The sequence below is a fragment of the Lytechinus pictus genome, chromosome 9 (genome assembly GCF_037042905.1).
Source record: "Lytechinus pictus isolate F3 Inbred chromosome 9, Lp3.0, whole genome shotgun sequence".
In the NCBI taxonomy this organism is placed as follows: Eukaryota; Metazoa; Echinodermata; class Echinoidea; order Temnopleuroida; family Toxopneustidae; genus Lytechinus; species Lytechinus pictus.
The window spans coordinates 8,055,257-8,078,348 of NC_087253.1; the positions used below are offsets into that span (position 1 = coordinate 8,055,257).

At 35.8% G+C, this 23,092-nt stretch overlaps 1 protein-coding gene across 1 annotated transcript; it reads left to right on the plus strand.

Annotated features, from left to right (window-relative positions):
- Positions 1-13,899: 13,899 nt before the first annotated feature.
- On the plus strand, positions 13,900-22,360 carry LOC135155488 (putative ankyrin repeat protein RF_0381). The gene is made up of 3 exons (XM_064104607.1): positions 13,900-17,068; positions 18,215-18,397; positions 18,835-22,360. The coding sequence occupies exons 1-3, from the start codon at positions 15,395-15,397 to the stop codon at positions 19,030-19,032; spliced, it is 2,055 nt and encodes a 684-aa protein (XP_063960677.1). The 5' UTR covers positions 13,900-15,394; the 3' UTR covers positions 19,033-22,360.
- The last annotated feature ends 732 nt before the right edge of the window (positions 22,361-23,092 follow it).

The following is a 23,092-nucleotide window of genomic DNA, read 5'->3' on the forward strand; positions in this document are numbered from 1 at the left end:
AGTAATAATATCTTTAGATTAAGGACAAGTACTTTAAATTATTACCTATACAACGCATTTTAGGAGATAAATAAAAGTTATATTTTTCTCGTTATTTTCAATCCGAGACCAACAAGGTAAAGATTTGTCATGTTGCCCTCCCCGGGCTTTGCCCATAGAAATCCTGTACAAAATGTTGCAGACAATATTTGTCACATTTCTGCTAGTGTGCTTGCGCAGTATAACCGATTTCGATCGCTAATTTCAGTATTTCAGAAATCTGGCTGGAACCAGTTTATGACAACGACATTTGTGACAGTGACATTTATTCCTATGTCGCCCATATAGTTGGTATTAGTCCAGGATAGAAGAGGCATAACCATGTTTTTTTCATATACAATTTGGGAGGGGTTTCTTGTCAATTCGAGGGTGCTGATTACGAATCTGAATAATGCCAGTGATGTAACATTGAGCATTTACCATTTTTACCATTACAAGTACTTGGTTGAACACAGAGGAAATTCATAAAGAGCTTAACAAATAAGGAGAAAATAGGTGTGAAGTTTGAGGTTCACTCAAGCATGAGAATGCATACTGTGTAATCTCAATGAAACTTCCAAGCCGCGCAAAAAAAGTCGCGTCCAAGAAACTCTTCTATCTTTTCTTTAATTCAACTACATGACTGCAAATTTTCAGTATGAAGAAGAAGAATTGCTCTCAGATATTAAAGCTATTTTTTTTTTTTTGGGGGGGAGGGGGGTTTGGAGACTAAATAACTATTTTGGCTGTTAACAGAGAACCTTACCTGGTGACGTATTGGTGGTTTTTGGGTGGTAGGTCACAATCATTCCTTGAAATGTTTGTGCACTGTAAATGGCTGCCAGGATATATAATAATGAACAAGTCATGTTGAAGTGCAGAGATACATGTATGTCACTGTATGTGTTTATCTTAATTTGATATGTTCTATAATATAACTGCATCATTGTTATTACTATTATTATTATTATTATTATTTATATTGTTATATCATCATTGTCATTATCATTTTCGAATCATTTTAATCATGTGAATGACTTCTATGATATGATATATTACATGTTTGGGGTCATTGTAACACTCTCTGAAATGCATTATTATATTACATTTATATTCTGCAGCTACATGTTATCCTTTAAAATGCTCTTTTGAGTTCTGATCATAGTTTTACAATCCTTATTCTGTGTGCAGAAGTGTACACATACAAATTCTTTGAATAATTGTATTTATTAGTTTTCTCTTTACTTAGGTGCTAGAGAAATTGAGAGTGTAAATAAATTGAAATTGAAATTGAAATTGAATTAAAGTGAAACGTAAGATGGGGCAGCTTTTAATACCAATCTTGCCACATTCCAATTTGTGTATAGTCTGGTAAAAGTAACCTACTTGAATGTATTTCAATCTGATTGAAATGAATAATATGTTACAGTCAGCTCTTCTTTACGATTCATATTTGAAGGTTTCATCCACTAGCGTACCTACGGGGGGGGTGGGCAGGGGGTGCACTCTGCCCCCCCCCTGACGAGTCACAACCCATGCAAAAACGTATCTTTGCCCCCCCCCCCCCCCCCGACCGGCTTGAAAAAGCTTGTTTGCCCCCCTGACAAGCTTGAAGACCTTTAATGCCCCCCTGATGAGCTTGAAGACCTTTTTTTTTTCTTGTCAATTTTTTTCTGGTACGAAATCCTTTATTTGTGATCGAAGACACCATGAGAGAATCAATACTAAGGTAGTTTTAGGGCGATTTCATGCTAGAAAAATCAGCCATTTTCACAACAGTTTTCAACCTGCTGTCCAAATGAACGAAGAACTTTGATTAGCTTTGTGGTAATACTAAAGTACTACTGGGTAGACATGCAAAAACTGACAACCATCAAAAATATGTGGTCCATATGTGAATTATAGCTTAAAATGTTGCGTGTCGTACTGGACATTTCTGCGTCCCATACGACACACAACATGTTCACCTATTATTTACCCATTATCAATTTTTCTTGTGTAGGTTATTAGTTTTTCACATGACTATGCACTATAGCTTTATCATTGACAAAAAAAGAATATTGTATGGCTCAAACATTCGGCTAGGAAACTAGAAATTGTTGTCAAAATGTCCTGTACGACACGTATGGAATCGCCCTTTATCAAAATAATTTATAAAATAAGGGAGTAAGTATTGTACTGTCTATTAGGATCATCAAATTGGCAAACATGCTTCAATATGCCTTATTGTTTTTGTACACAAATTTTTCCTATTAACATTCATATCGCATCTTGCCTCCTTTTGACCAGAGCATACTGTATGTCATGGGAAAATATAATTCACACCGCATATGTCAAGGTCAGGAGAAAATTAGAATTACGTAGAATAGAGAGGAAAATTTGCCAATTTGTGTGCAAAGCAGATGAAAAGTTGTAAACAAAGTCAACCATTTTGTATCATGTTTTTCCAATTTTCAGGATTCCTATAGAAAGTGTGTAAAGATCTTATATAGCTTTCTTAATTTATAACCAATTGTGATGAATTTCTTCTTTTAGATACTCCCCTCATTTTACTACTGGTATTTCCAATAAGATTTATTATTATAAAGTCAAAAAGGGGCCTAAGCTTTCGATCCTAGCAGAATCTTCGTCGGAGGCAAAATGACAAACATATAAAGTGGAACAACCATAATATAGACCACAAACAAGCTACAGCAACACTAGAAACAAGGAGACAAAAGGGGCATTAGTGAGTAGAGAAGACCAATCAGGTTAGTGAAGGGGATGAAAGAAAAGGAGTAGGCAGACACAAAGGGAAGTTAGTGTAAGTAAGGCCAAGAGGGATTAAGATAATGAGGCAGGCAACATCAAACAGGATCTGGAACAAAACAGTGATAGAGGGATGAATAACTAGAGAATTAGTGAGAGGTGGGTCAAACAGGTTACAAAGAAAGGCTTAATAAACTGGTGCATAAGAGTGGGGGGGAAAAAAGAAGAAAAAGAATGGGGAACAACTGATAATGTGCAAAAGACATATAAGTATATATGATAAAGCATTAAACAAACTAAGAGAAGAAGGTAAGTGTAAATATGTATCTATAAGTGATATGTATATAAATATATCCAAAAAAGAAATGTATATGAAAAAATACATAAATATATACACATATGGTGTAACTGATATGGTAATCCACTAGGTGTGACGGGAAAAAACATAAGACTATATAGTAGGAAAGAAAAAAAAATCTGTATATGTGAAAAAGAGGAAGCAAATTGCCTAAAAAGGTAAAAGCAAATATAGAAGAGAGGGGGTGTATTATGAAGAAACCATAGTATACATGTAAATAAGCAAATGTGGTAAATCTAAAAGAGGTGAGTGGAGAAAAAACAAATATATATATATATATATAATTATTATTATATCGCCTGAATAAGGAAGGAAAAATTGGAGCTGAGCTTGTATGAGATATGGGAGGAAAGTAGAGTAAGAAACTATAATGTAACTATTCAAAAGAGCTGAGGGGAAAAATTATATGTATATATAAATTGAAAGTGGATAGGAAAGAAAAATCAGTCGTTCCCCTCTTGGATGTTCAGGCCATGAGGTTGGATGGTGCGAAGTCGTCTCATCCAGAGCTTTTCCCTGCTAGTACGGACTGAGTCAGGACGGGTACCTAAAGATTCGATGCCCTGTAGCATCATGTCAGTGATGGAGTGGTTGGGGAGGTTAAAATGGCGGCCAACTGGAGTGTCCAGCTTTGCTGTGTTGACGGTGGATCTGTGCCCGTAGAATCGTTTCTTGAGTGTGGTCTTGGTTTCCCCTATGTATTGTACCCTACAAACTCTGCAAGTGATGAGATATACAACATTAGTGGTAGTGCATGTGATGTTGCCCTTGATTTGGTGAGACAGGCTGGTAGAGTTGCTGGTGAAAGATTTATAATTGCCTGACTATGGTTATCTTTCAAGGAAACATTCTGCATTTGCATTTGTCTGATTTATGTTTCATCAAATTGGGAAATATGTTCACTTTACTTATACGATAGTAACTTTATTGGAATTTATGACAATGTTTCAATGTGCGCAAAAAAAGTGCAAAGGTACTTATATATGATCTACTGTTATTGTAAATAGAAAAGGAAAGTCTATGTGAATTGTATCTATTAAATGTTATTACACAATATATTTGTTTATATTGACATTATTGCGTTGCAAGAAGGGTAATGTTTTTACAACAGGCATGGTGTGAAAAATTTGATCAAGTTATATATCTACAGTTGAGAAAAAGATTACAAAATGTTTTGAAGCTTTTTAGTTTTGCTGGTTTAGATGGATTTATTTTGTGCTGTTTATGATCTCAAAAGAGTCCCTGACAAAGTTCATTAAAAACTAAAAAAAAAGTCCAAAAAACAAAGAAATACATAAGAATCTGCAAAAAACAATATAATACAAAAGAAATTGTTTTGATATCGCAATATTTTTCATGTTCATTTGCTGAGAACACCACAAAGAGTTTCTACACCAAAAATAAGAACATTTAGAGCTTTATTTAGGGAATTAGAGAAAAAAGGTATGATTTTGCATAGTAATTACGCATAAATTAGCATAATTAATCAATAGCGTTTCGCATGGAAAAAAATTAATACAGAATTTTGTAGATCATGTTCCAGGCAAGCTGGGTGCCAATTTTCGGCGCGATCGACGGCCGAGATCTCAGGGGGGGGGGGGGGGAGGACGGGATGCTGGGAGGCCCCCCCCCCCCGCGTCCATATGAACTCCCAAAATACCCCGGCGTATATAGGGTTAAGTGACAATTTTCAAGGTAGTTTTGTATACAAGAGTCTTATCTCAGTTGTGGTTACAATGTCCTAAAATTTCTTTTTAATGCACAGCTCACAGACTTTTTCGTGTCAAGTCTTGAAATGGATGTTTATATTTACTTCTGATGGTTCAAATTGATTTACATCTTGCTATTTTTAATCCAAAAGTGTCACTGGCAGAGTTCATAAAAAAATTGTTCGAAAAACGAAGAAATTCATAATTCACAACAACACAACAGGAATCAATTACATGTATGTGTTGACATATTTTGTAGACAATTTTTAAGACACATTATTTTGATTGTTTTTAATCTCTTTCATTTTGCAGTTATAGTATCCTACATAAATGATGTTGGACTATTCCAATTACCCACGTTTTATGTCTAATGCAATAACTATTATTCATAATTCGTATAACATTATTTTGTTTCAATTGATACCATGAACTTCATTATGGGTAAACACACACACTAAACACACACACTAGGTACGCGTCTCCATTATTCTATTTCTATTCAATTCATCCATTCAATGTGTGGTTAACCAGGAATGTGTGCATTGTGCATTGCTTTTCACCAAACTTGGAATTTAGGGGCTCCTCTGTAAACAGCAGGGCTTTTCATCACATTCAAATGTGTTGAAAAGAAATGATGTTTACAATAGAGCCCGTGCATTTCAAAACCACTGAAGCTAGGAATTTGACATTCTGTTAGTAGCAGAACAGCTTTTCAAAAATATGTCTGTGAGCGAGTCGTCCACTCATTCTACTAACAATGAGTGGGCAACCCACCTCCAATTGCAACGCGAGATATTTAACCACATTGCATTTCAGTAAGGTCCCCAAAACATCATATTAAAAGTTCCAAGAAATCCAAGTCGGGGAAATTTGTATAATTTTCGTATCTTATGTAAATAAACTTTTGTTATATGTGAATTTTCAATTTTCCTGGCAGAAATGGAAATATTTATCTGCGTAAAATGATTTAAGTGATCATACTGATGAAATCAAGGTCAGATTTGTGTATGCAATTTTGTCAGCAATTTTCATGTGCATTGACATTTTCTTCCTTAAGATCATAAACATCAGCAACTCATGCAAAAATTAATGTCAGCATTCGATACGAAATAGGATATATTAACAATACTATTGACATGCATCATGAGAGTAATAATGTCTTTTGATTAAGGACAAGTAGGGGAAGGCGGGGTAAGTTGTGACACTTTTTGCATTTTGCATGTTAGAATCGATATGAGTAATAATATTGTAGAAATAAGTACCTTGCCTTTAAATTTGATTCTTGGGAAATATTTTTCACATTGATATAACTCTCTACCCCAACACTTAAAATAATTGTGAAAAAAAAAACGATGTCAAATGGCCCAACTTGCCCCATCTGTGGGGTAAGTTAATTGTGCCACCGTCTGGGGTAAGTTGAGCCACAAAAACTATGTACAATATGTATGCAGGAAGAAGCAGCATGTCAATTTTTTATTTCAAGTATTTTCACTTGCTAATTCTCTATAAATACTAACATCCTCTAAAAGTAAAAGAACTGTCATGTAAATTTACACCTTTCTGCCTGCATATCAATGGCTTATCAATTTTTTTTTTCATTCTTATTACTCAACTTGCCCCATGATGGCTGGCTCAAAGTACCCCAGTCCGAACTTAATGCGATATTTTCACATCCACACATTTCTTATGCATCCATCATTTAAAAGACTATGACAAGAATGAAGATCCATACCTGGACTAACAATATTGTTCTTATTTCTTTATTATATCTAAAGACGTGTGTGGGTAAAAAGCACTCCTCTATTTTACACCCTTTTTTATTTTTTTGGCTGAAATTTGTATTTTCCGTCTAAAAAAGACACTTTTTGTTTCAAAGTCGAAAACAATATGGTTGGGTAAAAGGTTATGTAATTGGTCATCAATACATAACACCACCACAATGTCTGACTCATTCAATAATTGCCTGGGGGTGGTGGCTCAACTTGCCCCTGTGCTCAATTTACCCCGCCTTCCCCTACTTTAAATTATTACCTATACAAGGCATTTTAGGAGATAAATAACAAGTTATATTTCTCTCGTTATTTTCAATCCGAGACCAAGAAGGTAAAGATTTGTCCTGTTGCCCTTCCCGGGCTTTGCCCATAGAAATCATGTACAAAATGTTGCAGACAATATTTGTCACAATTCTGCTAGTGCGCTAGCGCAGTATAACCGATTTCGATCGCTAATTTCAGTATTTCAGAAATCTGGCTGGAACCAGTTTATAACAACGACATTTGTGACAGTAACATTTATTCCTATGTCGCCCATAGAGTTGGTATTAGTCCAGGATAGAAGAGGCATAACCATTTTTCATATACAATTTTTTTTTTTTTTTTTTTTTTTTTGGGGGGGGGGGGGGTTTCTTGTCAATTCGAGGGTGCTGATTACGAATCTGAATGATGCCAGTGATGTATCATTGAGCATTTTCCGCAAATTGGCAAAAATCAATATAAAATATTCATATTACCCATGAAAATCGAAAAAAATGACAGCAGACTGGCTTCATGAGTAATAACAATATACATTTATTAGTTAATCAGTTTAATGAACAAAGCAAAAAGGTATCACTGTGGCTTAAAGTTAACAAATTATCACTAAATTTAGCAAAAACAAAATGTATTCTTTTCAAAACAGAGTAATAGAAAGCAAGTAATATATGAAGTACCCCCATTATATATAGATGAAACTCTTATTGAATGAGTATCTAACATACAATTCCTAGGTATACTATTAGATGAGAATCTCTCATGGAAGCCTCATATTACAATGATCTCTTCAAAAATCAGCAAAACTACAGGATTACTTTCAAAACTTAAACACTATTTACCATTGAATATATTATTTACTATTTATAATTCACTAATTTTATCCTATTTGTCCTATGGTAATATCGTTTGGGCAAATTCAACCCCTTCAAAGTTGAAACCATTGTTTTACTGCAAAAGCGTTGCTTGCGTATTTGTACAAACTCACATTATTTAGCTCATTCAAAACCTTTATTCAAACAGTTAAACACATTAGATATTTATAAATTAAACACTTATCAAATTGCCATTTTTGTATTCAAGTGTATCAAAGGAACCGTTTTGGCTCCTCTTGCCAATATGTTTGAAACTAATTTTATGATTCACAAATATAACACTCGAAATAGTAAAAAATTACATATCTGGAATATTGATAAGCAGTATATGCAAAAAACAGTTAGATATACAGGGCCCACAGTATGGAACTCATTACCAACTTCGATTACGGAGAATGTCTTTTTGAATACTTTCAAAAAAAATCTTAAAGTTTATTTATTGTCATATTAATTTTATTTCAATTTAGATTTTAGCCTATATTAATTTTGAATTCTACCTGAGAGAGAGATGGGGGTAGGGGGTGGGACAGGGGGCAGGTGGGGATAGGGGGGCAAGACGTTGAATTCAAATACATGCGCCATCTAATATTGTTATCATTATTTTACTTGTATTTTGTCAACTTTTGGACTCCTGCCATTTACAAGCTTTTTTAAAAAAGCTTTCTACAGGTGTTCCATTTTCCATTTATTTCTATCACTTACAATATTAATTTACTATGCTTATGTATTTAATCTATTTTTGTATATACATGTGTATTTCAAATGTACATATTTTGTTGTTTTTTAATGGAAAAGAATAAATGAACTGAATTGAATTGAATTGAATAAAGTATATGTGTTGCAGGAGTAAAATACTCTGAAATATATATATTTTTTTGCTGGCAGTTTAATGATTTTCATGGGTAATTTTCATATTTGGCGGCCATATTGAATTTTGTCAATTTGCGAAATTTAAAAGTAAAAAGTCAGTGAGCAGCGTGGTCAAAAAATTTTGCGCGGTGGAAATATCGCGCGATTCGTGGGGGGGGGGGCCTCTGAGCCCCCCCCCCCCGGCCTAGTCAGGGTTAAATGATATATACATGTAATATGTTAAAATTGACCAACAATGACCATTACAAGTACTTGATTGAACACAGAGGAAATTCAGCAAGAGCTTAAAAAATAAGGAGAAAACAGGTGTGAAGTTTGAGGTACACTCAAGCATGAGAATGCATACTGTGTAATCTCAATGAAACTTCCAAGCCGTGCAAAAAAAGTCGTGTCCAAGAAACTCTTTTATCTTTTCTTTCATTCAACTACATGACTGCAAATTTTCAGTATGAAGAAGAAGAATTGCTCTTTAAGATATTAAAGGTATTTTTTTTTTTTGGGGGGGGGGTTGGAGACTAAATTACTATTTTGGCTGTTTACAGAGAACCTTGCCTGGTGACCGATTGGTGGTTTTGGGGTGGTAGGTCACAATTATTCCTTGAAATGTTTGTGCACTGTAAATTGCTGCCAGGATATGTAATAATGAACAAGTCATGTTGAAGTGCAGAGATACATGTATGTTACTGTACGTGTATATCTTAATTGATATGTTCTATATAACTGCATCATTGTTATTACTATTACTATTATTATTGTTATATCATCATTGTCATTATTTTTTAATCACTTTAATCATGTGAAATGACTTTCATGATATATGATTTATTACATGTGGGGTCATTGTAACACTGTCTGAAATGCATAATTATATTACATTTATATTCTGCAGCTACATGTTATCCTTTAAAATGCTCTTTTGAGTTCTGATCATAGTTTTACAATCCTTAGTCTGTGTGCAGAAGTGTACACGTACAAATTCTTTGAATAATAGTATTTATTAGTTTTCTCTTTACTTCGTTGCTAGAGAGAAAGTGAAATGTAAGATGGGGCAGCTTTTAATACCAATCTTGCCACATTCCAATTTGTGTATAGTCCGGTAGAAGTAACCTGCTTGAATGTATTTCAGTTTGATTTAAATGAATAATATGTTGCATAATTTACCGTCAACTCTTCTTTACGATTCATATTTGAAGGCTTCATCTCATGATTTTTTGTCTCGTAGATCAGGATGGCTTATTTCGTAGCTGTAGACACTCCTAGAAGAAAGAGTAACTTAAGAGGATCAATACTAAGGTAGTTTTAGGGCGATTCCATGCTAGAAAAATCAGCCATTTTCACAACATTTTTCAACCTGCTGTCCAAACGAACAAAGAACTTTGATTTGCTTTGTGGTAATATTAAAGAACTAATTGGTAGACATGCAAATAAGCGACAACTAACAAAAATATGTTGTCCATATGTGAATTAGAGCTAAAATGTTGCGTGTCGTACTGGACATTTCTGCGTCCCGTACGACACACAAAATTTTCACCTATAATTTACCCATTATCAATTTTTCTTGTGTAGGTTATTAGTTTTTCACATGACTACCCACTATAGTAGCTTTATCATTGACAAAAAAAGAATATTGTATTGCTTAAACATTCGGCTAGGAAACTAGAAATTGTTGTCAAAATGTCCCGTACGACACGTATGGAATCGCCCTTTAACAAAATAATTTCTAAAATAAGGGAATTATGAAAGTTTTGAAAAGTATTGTACTGTCTATGAGGATCATCAAATTGGCAAACATGCTTCAAAATTGCTTATTTTATAGTACACAAATTTTCCCTATTAACAATTGGATCCGCATCTTGCCTCTCTTTTGAGCAGAGCATACTGTATGTCGTGGGAAAGTATAATTCACACCACATATGTCAAGGTCAGGAGGAGAATATCAGAAATACATAGAATAGAGAGGATAATTTGCCAATTTGTGTACAAAGCAGATGAAAAGTTGTCAACAAAATCAACAATTTTGTATAATTTTTTCCCAATTTTCAGGATTCCTATAGAAAGTGTGTAAAGATCTTATATAGCTTTCTTATTTATAACCAATTGTGATGAATTTCTTCTTTTTTAATTACTCCCCTCATTTTACTATTTCCAATAAGATTTATTATTCCCCGAGTATGGTTATCTTTCAACGCAACATTCTGCATTTGCATTTGTCTGATTTATGCTTCATCAAATTGGGAAATATGATTACTTTTATTATATGATATTAACTTTATTGGAATTTATAACAATGTTTCGATGTGCAAAAAAGTGCATAAGTACTTATATATAATCTACTGTTATTGTAAATAGAAAAGGAAATTCTATGTGAATTGTATCTATTAAATGTTATATATTTGTTTATATTGACGTTATTGCGTTGTGAGTAGGCTAATATTTTTTCAACAGGCATGGTGTGAAAAATTTGATTAAGTTATTTATCTAGAATTCAGATATAGATTACAAAATGTTTTGAAGCTTTTAAGTGACAGATTTCAAGGTTGTTTTGTATCACAGAGTCTTATCTCATTTGTGAAATTTCTTTTTAATGCACAGCTCAATGACTTTTTTTGTTTCAAGTCTTGCGCATCTTTCGAGACGAAATTTGTGAGGTTTCGAAGTGATGCAACATTTTGTAAGACTGCATGTCAGATAAAAAAAATTGCTTTAAAAAATTGGATCTTCTGTACAATGCCAGTCAAAGCCAGTAGTGTTTTCAACCATAAAACATATAAATGGATGATTACATGTAATTTTGATAGTTCAAATGGATTTACTTCTTGCTATTTATGATTTAAAAGAGTCACTGGCAGAGTTCATAAAAAAGTTGTTTGAAAAACAAAGAAATTCATAATTCACAAAACAACACAACTGGAATCAATTACATGAATGTTTTGACATTTTTTGTAGACATTTTAAAGACATATTAGTTTGCTTGTTTTTAATCTCTTTCATTCTACAGTTCTATTATCCTACATAATTGATGTTAGACTATTCCAAATAAGTTATTACCCACGTTTTATGTCTAATGCAATAACTATTATTCATAATTTGTATAACATTATTTTGTTTCAATTGATACCATGAACTTCATTATGGATTAAGGGGAAATCCCTTGGACTATTAACATATATGCGTCTGCATAAATCTATTTCTATTCATTTCATCCATTCAATGTGTGGTTAACCAGGAATGTGTGCACTGTGCATTGTTTTTCACCAAACTTGGAATTTAGGGGCTCCTCTGTAAACAGCAGGGCTTTTCATCTGTTTACAGTAGAGCCCGTGCATTTCAAAACCACTGAAGCTAGGAATTTGACATTCTGTTAATACCAGAACAGCTTTTCAAAAATATGTCAGTAAGTTTCCCAAAACATATTAAAAGTCCCCAAAAATCCAAGTAGGGTAAATTTGTCTAATTTCGTATCTTATGTAAATAAGATTTTGTTATATGTATATTTTCAAGTTTCCTCGCAGAAATGGAAATATTTATCCGCGTATTACATGATAAAAGTGATCAAACCGATGTATTCAAGGTCAGATAGTACGATGGAAACAATTACATAGACATTTTTTCCGGAAAGAATTTGCTCCGTTTGCATAATATGCAAACTTTCTCTTATGGTCATAAAGGGCAACTCATGCAACAGTTAATGTCAGCACTCGACACGAATTAGGATATATTAACAAATACAAGGCATTTTAGGAGATACATGTAAATAAAAGTCATATTTCTCTCGGTACTTTCAATTCCAGACCAATGAGGTAAAGATTTGTCAAAACCATGCCAATACCATGCCATAGGAATCCTGTACAAAATATAGGGGCAATATTTGCCACATTTCTGCTTGTGGGCTTGCGCAGTAGGAGCCGATTTTGATCGCTAATTTCAGTATTTCAGACATCTGGCTTGAACTAGTTTATGACAATGACATCTATTCTTTTGTCGCCCATAGAGTGGGTATTAGTTTAGGATAGAATAGTCATAACCATGTTTTTTCATATATAAAATATTTTTTTTGGTTTCTTGTCAATTCGAGGGTGCTGATCACGAGTCTGAATGATGCCACTCGTAAACCTTGTTACCTTGAGAATTTTCCGCAAATTGGCAAAAATCCAACATGGCCGCACAAAATATGCATATTACCCAGGAAAATCAGAAATTTGCCAGCAGTCTGGCTAAAAAATTGTATGTAATTGTGTTGCAGGAGTGAAATACTCTCTGAAATAATCTCTCTTTTGTTTGCTGGCATTTTATGATTTTCATGGGTAATTTTCATATTTCGGGGGCCATATAGAATTTTGCCAATTTGCGGAAATGCTCAAGGTTAAGAAATCATAATAAAGTATTGTATATGTGAAAAAAAAAGTTTGGTCAATTTTCTATGGGGCCTATCCTGGACTACTTTATTGGAGAAACAATCATGCAAATCACAAAATCATCAATAGTATTTCATCAAGTAATTCCGTTAGTGTGTGGAAGTTGGATTTGTCGCCAAAGAATGCCATGGGACCCGAAGATTAGACGTTAGACGTTACCCAGAAGCGGATCTAGAGGGGGGGTTAGAAAACGCCATTTTCACACACAGATTTTCAAAAATTTTCCCTACTGTGGGAGGGGGGACACCCCCCTCCCACACCCTCCCCCCTCGCTCGCTCCGCTCGCTTGGACTCGGTCGCTACGCTCCCTCGCATACCACCCCAACCCCCCCCTTTATAAAAAGCTGGATCCGCCCATGTTACCCTACCCTTTCTTATTTTTTCTATATTAAAAATATGACCAACTTCGACCCTCGGTATAATACCCTACTCTAAAAGTAACATAACATCATATTGCAGCCCTCACCCTACATCTTAGAAATAATTAAGCCCGGAACAATTTGTCGCAGGAGGAAATGTCGCGTCATCAGCCTCCGATGTGCCAGCACTACTTTTTATGTAGCTGATAGAGAAAGGCCTACTCTGTCCTCTACAAGTGGTTTAAAAAACAAAATGAAAGTGATTTTACTCTAGTATATATAGCAGAAATTTCATTTTGCCTTATTGGGGGCTCCAAACAGCAAGATGCCTCCTCTAATACCTCGGTCACATTTGTTCTACGGCGGCCGTACGGCGAGTCGAAATTTAGTTTTAAAATTTTGTGTACTAGCTAGTTTGAATAAAAATGTAAAAAAACTGCTGCTTTCGACTCGCCGTACGGCCTCCGTAGAGCAAATGACTTAAGATAGGTTTCATGAACAGAAAAGTTGTTTTAATATGTAAAAGAGCCCTTTGCCCTTATCTTAATTTTAAAATCCATATTTTATTGTTCGAAATAGATACCATAAATGAAATACTTTTGCCCAATTGATCGTTGGCCCGGCAGCCTCTGTGCAGCGCCAGATCGACGAGGCTCTATCCCTTTAATTATTGAACACCAAACAGGATAGCATCAACTCCCATCTTTTAACGTATTTTGGTCTGACGCGACCGGGGTTTGAACCCCCGACCTCCCGGTTGTGAGACGGACGCTCTACCAACTGAGCCACACCGGTCTGCACAGGTATGCACATCTAATAGTACAATGTACATACTCTTTTATCGCAACGCTCATTAGTTTCATACGGTTACTGTGTGTTAGTTACACTAACATAAGCTACTGTATTCTCTTAAATGGCATTCCAGCAATTTAATTGTAGTCAGTATAATTTAGAGTGGCTTCTACACGGAGGTTGCTTTTTGGTCTAATTGCATTGTTGTATTAAACAATATACAATCTATTTGCCCTTTATCGACGCAAGTTAAGACGTAAATACTGCCACATGAAGCATAATCAATATTCTCGGTGATATTGTGTCGGATATTTTTATTTTGCATTAGTTGTTTATTATAATAAAACACAGATATCAATGCAGAATCAAGTTTTTAATTAAAAGACATGGACAAAATACAAAATTTGTTGTATATTCAGATCAGAAAAAAGGACACTTTAAGGACTGATTATAGGAGCACCAGGAACAATGAAGACATATATGTTCTGAGCAAATTATGTTTCATAAAGTTATGAAAGAATGCTTCTTATGTGAAAAAAAACTTTGCATAATTATAATATAATATAACATTATAATGAACAATGATTTATTCTTCCCCACTAAGTTTCTCTTCCTTTCTCCCTCTTTTCCTCCCTCCCCCATTTTTCGCCAGCCGATGGGGAGGGGGGGGGGGGGCACGTGCCCCCATGCTCCCCGTAGTTACGCCACTGGCACGGAGGCACTGTCTTATTTGAAGTCATATCTCAAATGCTTCAAATTTTAAGAGAATCAACAACACTTTGCACTTCTCTTCTTATCACTACTATAAATCAATAACGTGAGGGTAGTCGGTAAATATCATTTACGTCTGGATATTATATTCTCTCAAGTACAATGTAATATCGACACGCTTTGGTAACACGGTATGAACAGTTGTAAACATCATGTGGATGGTTGCAACAATGCACCAATGAACTGCGTGATTCAGCTATTCTGAGAAATATATTTCTTTCACATTTTACGGAATAAGGGCTTCACAACGTTCAAATACACAGAGCGCTGCAGACATTCAGAAGCTTCACTTGATTTTCAACATTCTTCTCTCAAGGTACGACGCGAAGACAGGTTGAATTAACCTGCAGACAATGAATAATAGTGAAGTTCTAGATTCTTAATGAAGGTTCATTTTGACACTGTATGACATGATACAGGCTAAATAACGGCGGGACCAGTAATTTGGCAGTATGGATGATGTGTTTCAAAAGTTACAAAAAGCGGTATCGAAAGGAAAGATTAAGGAAGTAAAACAATTAATCAAAAAATGTGCTAACATAAACGAGGCAAACCAAGATGGATACACGTGTTTACACATTGCAGTAAAGAACGACCAAAGGGATATCATTCAGTTTCTCATTATTTACGGAGCTGATGTCGAAAAGACTACCTCAGAGGGACAAACACCCTTACATCTCGCTGCCTCACAGGGACTTCTTAAGGTCATAAAAATCATTCTCCGTCATGGAGGTAAAGTGAATACACGGGATCATGATTGTTGGACTGCATTACACTTAGCAGCTGGGAAAGGTCATCTTGATGTAACCAAACATCTCATCAGTCAAGGAGCTGAAATTGGTAGAGAGGGAAAAGATGGTTGGACTGCATTACACATTGCAGCTAAGACTGGTCATCTTTATCTCACTAAACATCTCATCAGTCAAGGAGCTGATGTGAATAAAGGAAATGATGATGGTAGTACTGCATTATACATTGCAGCTCAGAATGGTCATCTTGATCTCACTAAACATCTCATCAGTCAAGGAGCTGATGTGAATAAAGGAAATGATGATGGTAGTACTGCATTACACATTGCATCTCAGAATGGTCATCTTGATCTCAGTAAACATCTCATCAGTCAAGGAGCTGATGTGAATAAAGGAAATGATGATGGTAGTACGGCATTACACATTGCAGCTAAGAGTGGTCATCTTTATCTCACTAAACATCTCATCAGTCACGGAGCTGATGTGAATAAAGGAAATGATGATGGTAGTACTGCATTATACATTGCATCTCAGAATGGTCATCTTGATCTCACTAAACATCTCATCAGTCAAGGAGCTGATGTGAATAAAGGAAATGATGATGGTAGTACTGCATTACACATTGCAGCTAAGAGTGGTCATCTTGATCTCACTAAACATCTCATCAGTCAAAATGCGGATGTGAATAAAGAAAATGATGATAGAAGTACTGCATTATACCTTGCAGCTCAAAATGGTCATCTCGATGCCATCAAATATCTCATCAGTCAAGGAGCTGATGTGAATAGAGGGAATGATAGTGGTAGAACTGCACTACACATTGCAGCTGAGAATGGGCACCTTGATGTCATCAAACATCTCATTACTCACGGAGCTGGAGTGAATAGAGGGCACTATTTTGGTAGTACTACATTACACTTTGCAGTTATGATGGGTCATCTTGATGTCAGTAAATATCTGATCAGTCAAGGAGCTGAAGTGAATAAAGGGGATAATGATGGTAGGACTGCATTACACATTGCAGCTTGGTATGGTTTTCTTGATGTTAGCAAATATCTCGTCAGTCAAGAAGCTGATGTAAATAAAGAAAATAAGGATGGTCAGACTGCATTGCTCTTATCTGTCAAAAATAGGTCTGTTGAAGTCATTGATTATCTGATAGGCCAAGGAGCTAAAGCCGACAGGGAAATCGCTAATGGTTGTGCAAAAATACTGTCTGCCGTTCAAGATGGTCGCTCTCGTAAAGCTAACATTCCCCCAGGACCAAGGGAACGGTCTGAAGGAGACGATATCCACGGAACGACGCCTCTAGAGCTGTCTTTGCGATTTGGATTCCAAAACATTGCTGAGATTCTAGTCACATGTTCCACAGCTGAGGTAAGATCTTCATTCTAATAATTATATTTTTTCTACTTTATATAAACCCCTCAAAAAAGTTTGGAAATCTGTGTTTGGCCATTAATTACTCCAAACTCCCAATTTCACACAATGCATATTTTGCATCATTCAAAAGATCATTTAATTTTAATGATCATGCCATCACGAAAGGAGTAGGATTCAAAAGTGTTGGATGAGGTCTGAATTGAAAAGCTGCAAAACAAGCAGAAATAGTCATGAAGGATCAATACAGAACATGATTCTTTTGGCTGTGTCAATAGATCTCGAGATGAAAATCCATTCAAATCAAGCCCCTGCTTCTGTATTGATGGTTCCGTGTGATAACATGGTTTGAGTCGCGGTTTGAAATACTCATGCATGTTTGTTTGTTTGTTATGTGTTTATTTGTGCAGAGGTGTGTTTGATTCCATGTTAATGTTGATGTTAAGGTGCATGAAAATAATTAAAAGAAACCGCTGAGAAACTCACTCATCACCACTGAAAAAAGAACAGTGACTTTCAATATTGTGTCATTTTGCAACTTTTGAATTTTGACCTTGCCCCACATTTCAACGAAGTGCACCTCCATGTGAACCATAATCATATCATGTAGGGTATCATTTTAAAGAAAATTAAATGAGCTATTCATTGATATTAATTACACATTGATATTTACTAAAACCGATGAGGAATTATCGATCAAAATCAAAAGAAACCGCTGGGAAACTCACTCATTACCACGGAAAAAAGAACAGTGACTTTCAATATTGTGTCATTTTGCAACTTTTGAATTTTGACCTTGCCCCACATTTCAAGGCACTGCACCTCCATGTGAACCATAATCATATTTTGTAGGGTATCATTTTAAAGAAAATTAAATGCTAATACATTGATATTAATAACACATTGATATTTACTAAAACCGAGGAGGGATTATCGATCAAATTCAGAATTCCAAACTTTTTTTGAGGAGTTTAATTAGTAATATAAATTTTGCACTTGTAATTACCAGATTTGATCCAATTTCTCCATGAAGTTCAGACCTTAAATAAATATCTTAAAATATGAGTCTCTTCTTTACAAATCATGATTATAATGTTATTTTTTTTAAGATAGTGCGTCATTTATTTGTTTTTCTCTGTCCAGGTGACCGAAAGTTATTTTCATCATGCGATACTATGCGGTCATACTTCTGTTGTTGAGTATCTAGTCAATCGAGGAGCGGATCTCAATGTTCAGTTAGCAAACGGTCAGACGTGTCTTCATGAAGCAATCAAACTTTGCGACAGGACGGAGAGAAAAGTACAATATAGTGACACACTAAGAAATGTGAGTAGCATTCAACATTGTCAGCGTACGAATAAACCAACCATGTACAAGATGATTAGCGATGCAAATTTCATTGCTTAAAATAATAATCCATAATCCTATCTAAAACTTGTAATTGATCTTTACTTCCCAAGCTACGTAACTTGGTATATGCGGGTGTGTGTGAGTGTAAATGTTTGATTTATTTTTTTATTTACTTATTTATAGATTGAAAGGTGCAAGAGCTTTTGTATGATGTATGATACCCCGACTCACCCCTTTCCCCAAAACGATTAATAAAAAGATAATGATAATAGATTATTCCATCTTTTAAATGACAAAATATATTCTCAAAATTTTTTCTGCACTCTCTAAAACGAACTGCAGTGTGTTCACATATTTAAGCCTATATTATGTCTGGTGGCTTGAGCTTTGGGCATATTTCTGGCATGTTTCAGATTTCTGATGAATTTTACGTCGGAGAACTTGCTCCTGACAAAGCCTTGGTGTTCTATTTGCTTGACAACGGAGCCAAGATAGATGTGGAAGATAAGTCAGGTAGACTGCCAATCCATTATGCCAATGATGAAGTGGTCAGACAGATGATATTGTCAAGGTACTTTTTCATACTTAAATTCTCATTTGTAAAACCTTAAGCTCATACATGTATTCAATCGTTCTAAACACAATTTATATACAAAATGCTGACGCGAACAATCATACAAAAGATTCAAAATAGTTTCGATAACCTTTTTTTATAGCAAGTCCCTTTAGTATTTCATTTTCAAACTAACTCATCCTTTTAAATACTGTCATAAAAAAGCAGAAGTGTTTTGTAATTTGTGTAATTTCTAAAACATTTTTCCTATGTAATTTCAGTAATTGATAATGCAAACAAATACAAAATAGAATTAATAAAATTATTTTTTTCCATTACACGTCTCTTGATGTATATTTCTTTCCTTCGAAACCGTGTTAACAGCGAATGAAGCATTTATTTATTCAGAAACACTTTTACCAAAACTTAAAAAAAAATGTCTGGTGAATGTATTTCTAGGACAAACCAGTGTTAAAAAAGGAAACAAAAAATATCATTAGAGAAAACTGAGAAAAATACCAGCATTTTTTTTTCACCTGCATAGCAGAGTAAGACTATAGGCGCCGCTTTTCCGACGGCGGCGGCGTCAACACCAAATCTTAACCAAAGGTTAAGTTTTTGAAATGACAGCAAAACATAAAAGTATATAGACCTAGTTCATGAAACTTAGCCATAAGGTTTATCAAGTATTACTTAACATCCTGACTGAGTTGTAGGTCACATGACCAAAGTCAAAGGTCATTTACGGTCATTGAACTTAGACCATGTTGGGGAATCAACATCAAAATCTTAACCTAAGGTTAAGTATTTGAAATGACAGTAAAACTTAGAAAGTATATAGACCTAGTTCATGAAACCTAGCCATCTAGTATTACTAAACATCCTCCTTGAGTTTCAAGTCACATGACTAAGTTCAAAGGTCATTTAGGGTCAATGAACTTTGGCCCAAATCTACTGAATTACCATCATAACTTTTAACTTTTTTGATCTGATTCGTGGAACCTAGACATAAGAGTAATCAAGTATCACTGAGCATCCAGTGCGAGATTTAGGTCACATGATCAGGGTCAATAGTCATTTAAGGTCAATCAACTTTAGCGAAGTTGGGGTTTGTTTGTTGAATTACCATCATAACTTTTAAAAATGAATTGGTCTAGTTCATAAAACTTAGACAATGAAAAGAGTTATCAAGTATAACTAGACATCCTGTGCGAGTTTCAGGTCACATGGTCAAGGTCAAAGGTCATTTAAGGTCAATGAACTTTGGCCAGGTTTGGGGTATTTGTTGATTTACCATCATAACTTTGAAGGTTTATTGGTCTAGTTAATTAAATTTGGACATGAGAGTAACACTGAAGATCCTTTGCAAATTTCAGGTCACATGATCAAGGTCAAAGGTCATTTAAGGTCAATGAACTTTAGCCAAGTTGGGGTTTATTTGTTGAATTATCATCGTAACTTTGAAAATGTATTGGTCTAGTTCATACATTTTTGACATAATGTAAGAGTAATCAAATATCACTGAACATCCTGTGCGAGTTTCAGGTCACATGATCAAGGTCAAAGGTCAATTAAGTTTGGCCATGTTGGGGGTATCTGTTTAATTACCATCATAACTTTAAAACTTTATGCATCTGATTCATGAAACTTGGAAATAGGAGTAATCAAGAAGCATTGAACGTCATGTCCGAGTTTCAGGTCACATGACCAAGATCAAAGGTCATTTAAGGTCAATTAACTTTGGCCAAGTTGGGGGTATTTGCTGAATTACCATCATAACTTTGAAACTTTATTGGTCTAGTTCATAAAAATTCAACAAAAGAGTATCACTGAACATCCTATGTGAATATCAGGTCACATGCCCAATGTCAGAGGTTTATGAATTTTGGCCATGTTGAGCATGTTAAGGGTACATAACTCTGAAAATTTAAAGATCTGATTCATTATACTTGGACATAACATAATTTAAAAGTTTATAGATCTGATTCGTGAAACTTTGACATAAGGGTAACCAGGTATCACTTAACATCATGTGCGAGTTTCAGGTCACATGACCAAGGTCAAAGGTCATTTAAGGTCAATGAACTTTGGCCATGTTCGGGGTGCCAGTGTCATAGGCGAATTGGACCGGGCAGCCGATCGGGGCCGGAGGAACTATCCGCCGATTAGTTCCGAGTTTTTTGTATGATGCGATCGTCATAGCCGATTTGTTCCGACCAGGCGATTTGTTCCTATACGCCGTTCATTCAACGTTGACACCCCTAAAGCAAAAATGTCCTTTTCAACCAACTGGCTCCTCAAAATTAACCACATCCACAGAACAGTACAGTTGCCGATTTGAGAATCTTATTTTGGGACATAGAGATGTCTATATGTTTTGGAAATATATAATTTATGCATTATTTTAGCACACTTCTAGCACATTGATTACATGTGTATGGGGCCACGAAGCAATATTCACACTGAGTGCTCCCTTTGCACGCCTGTGCTATTCGGGGTGTGAACTTCGATTTTGTATAGATCTAGGTCTTCATTACTTAAGTAAGAAACCGGGGCAAGAAATAGGACGGGATGGCGACTGTTGTGCTGAGGGCAGGTGGGGGTAAACACTGATGCGTGCTCACCAAAACCCCCAAAGTAAGTATATAACAAATAATAATATATAAATAAAAGAACTAAGAGCTTAATAGTCCTTCAAGGCTGCCCAAAACACAGGGAACTCTCAGTGACACCTCATCGAGACAAACCACACACATGCACATATTCATTTTTTTTGGAGGGGGGGGGGCTTAGGGGCTAAGGAAACCCGGGTATTCCAAAAAGGAGAAGGAAATAAATGAAAATTAAAGGGAGAGAAAAAAAAGAGATTCGAAGAAGAGATCGCAAAATTAATTGGGAGAAAGTATAAAAAGAGAAAGGGGGGAGGTAAGAGGGAATTAAGCCGAAAGGAGAGAAAAGGAAAGCAAGAAGGTGGACAAAGGGGATTTTAAAAGGTTATAAAAGATCGTGGGCGACCATTTGAAGTGTGACCTGTAAGGAGGTGCCGAATTGATCATAATTATGACGACTCAAAACTGGTCCTAGCTTCTTTCGATCATCAAAGCTTGGCGCAATAAGATATACTAAGCTACAAAGTTATGTATTTTTATTTCTTTCCATTGATCATTGAAGTATAATGGCACCGACGTTCTGTCCGCTGGTCATTTCTTACGCTATATATTTCACCAAATGTATACATATGAAGAAAAAGGAAAATGATATAATCAGGGGCGGCGGAGCAAATTTGAGAGTGGAAGGGGCACGGGAAAAGGGGGGCACTTCCTCTATTGAAAAGTGAACTTAAAACAAATAACAATTTTATAAGAAAATAGTCTACTATCTACCCATGTGGCGTAATGAGGCAAACGTTTTGAGGGGGCAGACTTGGTGTACGAGGGATTTTTTAAGCTGCGAGCGAGGAAAATGTTGACATATTTAAAATAAATATATGATTTGTGATATATAGATTTTGACACAATTTTCAGAGAATAATATATGTCAAAAGGGGTATTGTGTGCAAACAGATAACCCCCATGCCTACGGAAGTGCGAGATGTCCTCGCATTAGATAAAAAAATCGGTTACAGCCCGATAGACCGCGGGTCCGATAGACCGCGGGTCCGAGAGTCCGCGGGTCCGATAGACCGCGGGTCCGATAGACCGTGGGTCCGATAGTCCGCGGGTCCGATAGACCGCGGTTCGATAGACCGCGGGTCCGATAGACCGCGGGTCCGATAGTCCGCGGGTCCGATAGACCGCGGGTCCGATAGACCGTGGGTCCGATAGTCCGCGGGTCCGATAGACCGCGGTTCGATAGACCGCGGGTCCAATAGACCGCGGGTCCGATAGTCCGCGGGTCCGATAGACCGCGGGTCCGATAGTCCGCGGTGTGTGTAAAATTATGATCAGGATATAGTGAGATCCAATTAAGAGGTCAAAAGGCCAATGATACGAGTCCATGGGGTTCTATAACGATGACCCTAAGGACAATCGCCCCATGACATCTACTTCAAGGAAAATATAACTAAAGGTATAATTCCTATTCTAATTGCTTGTCCTTTTTCTCTTCCTTTTTTCTGT

Excerpts from the sequence above, each read along its gene's own strand:
- LOC135155488 (XM_064104607.1), top strand. The coding sequence starts at position 15,395 with ATGGATGATGTGTTTCAAAAGTTACAAAAAGCGGTATCGAAAGGAAAG. Across the intron at positions 17,069-18,214 it reads TCACATGTTCCACAGCTGAG|GTGACCGAAAGTTATTTTCA; the intron begins GTAAGATCTTCA and ends TTCTCTGTCCAG. Across the intron at positions 18,398-18,834 it reads ATAGTGACACACTAAGAAAT|ATTTCTGATGAATTTTACGT; the intron begins GTGAGTAGCATT and ends GGCATGTTTCAG.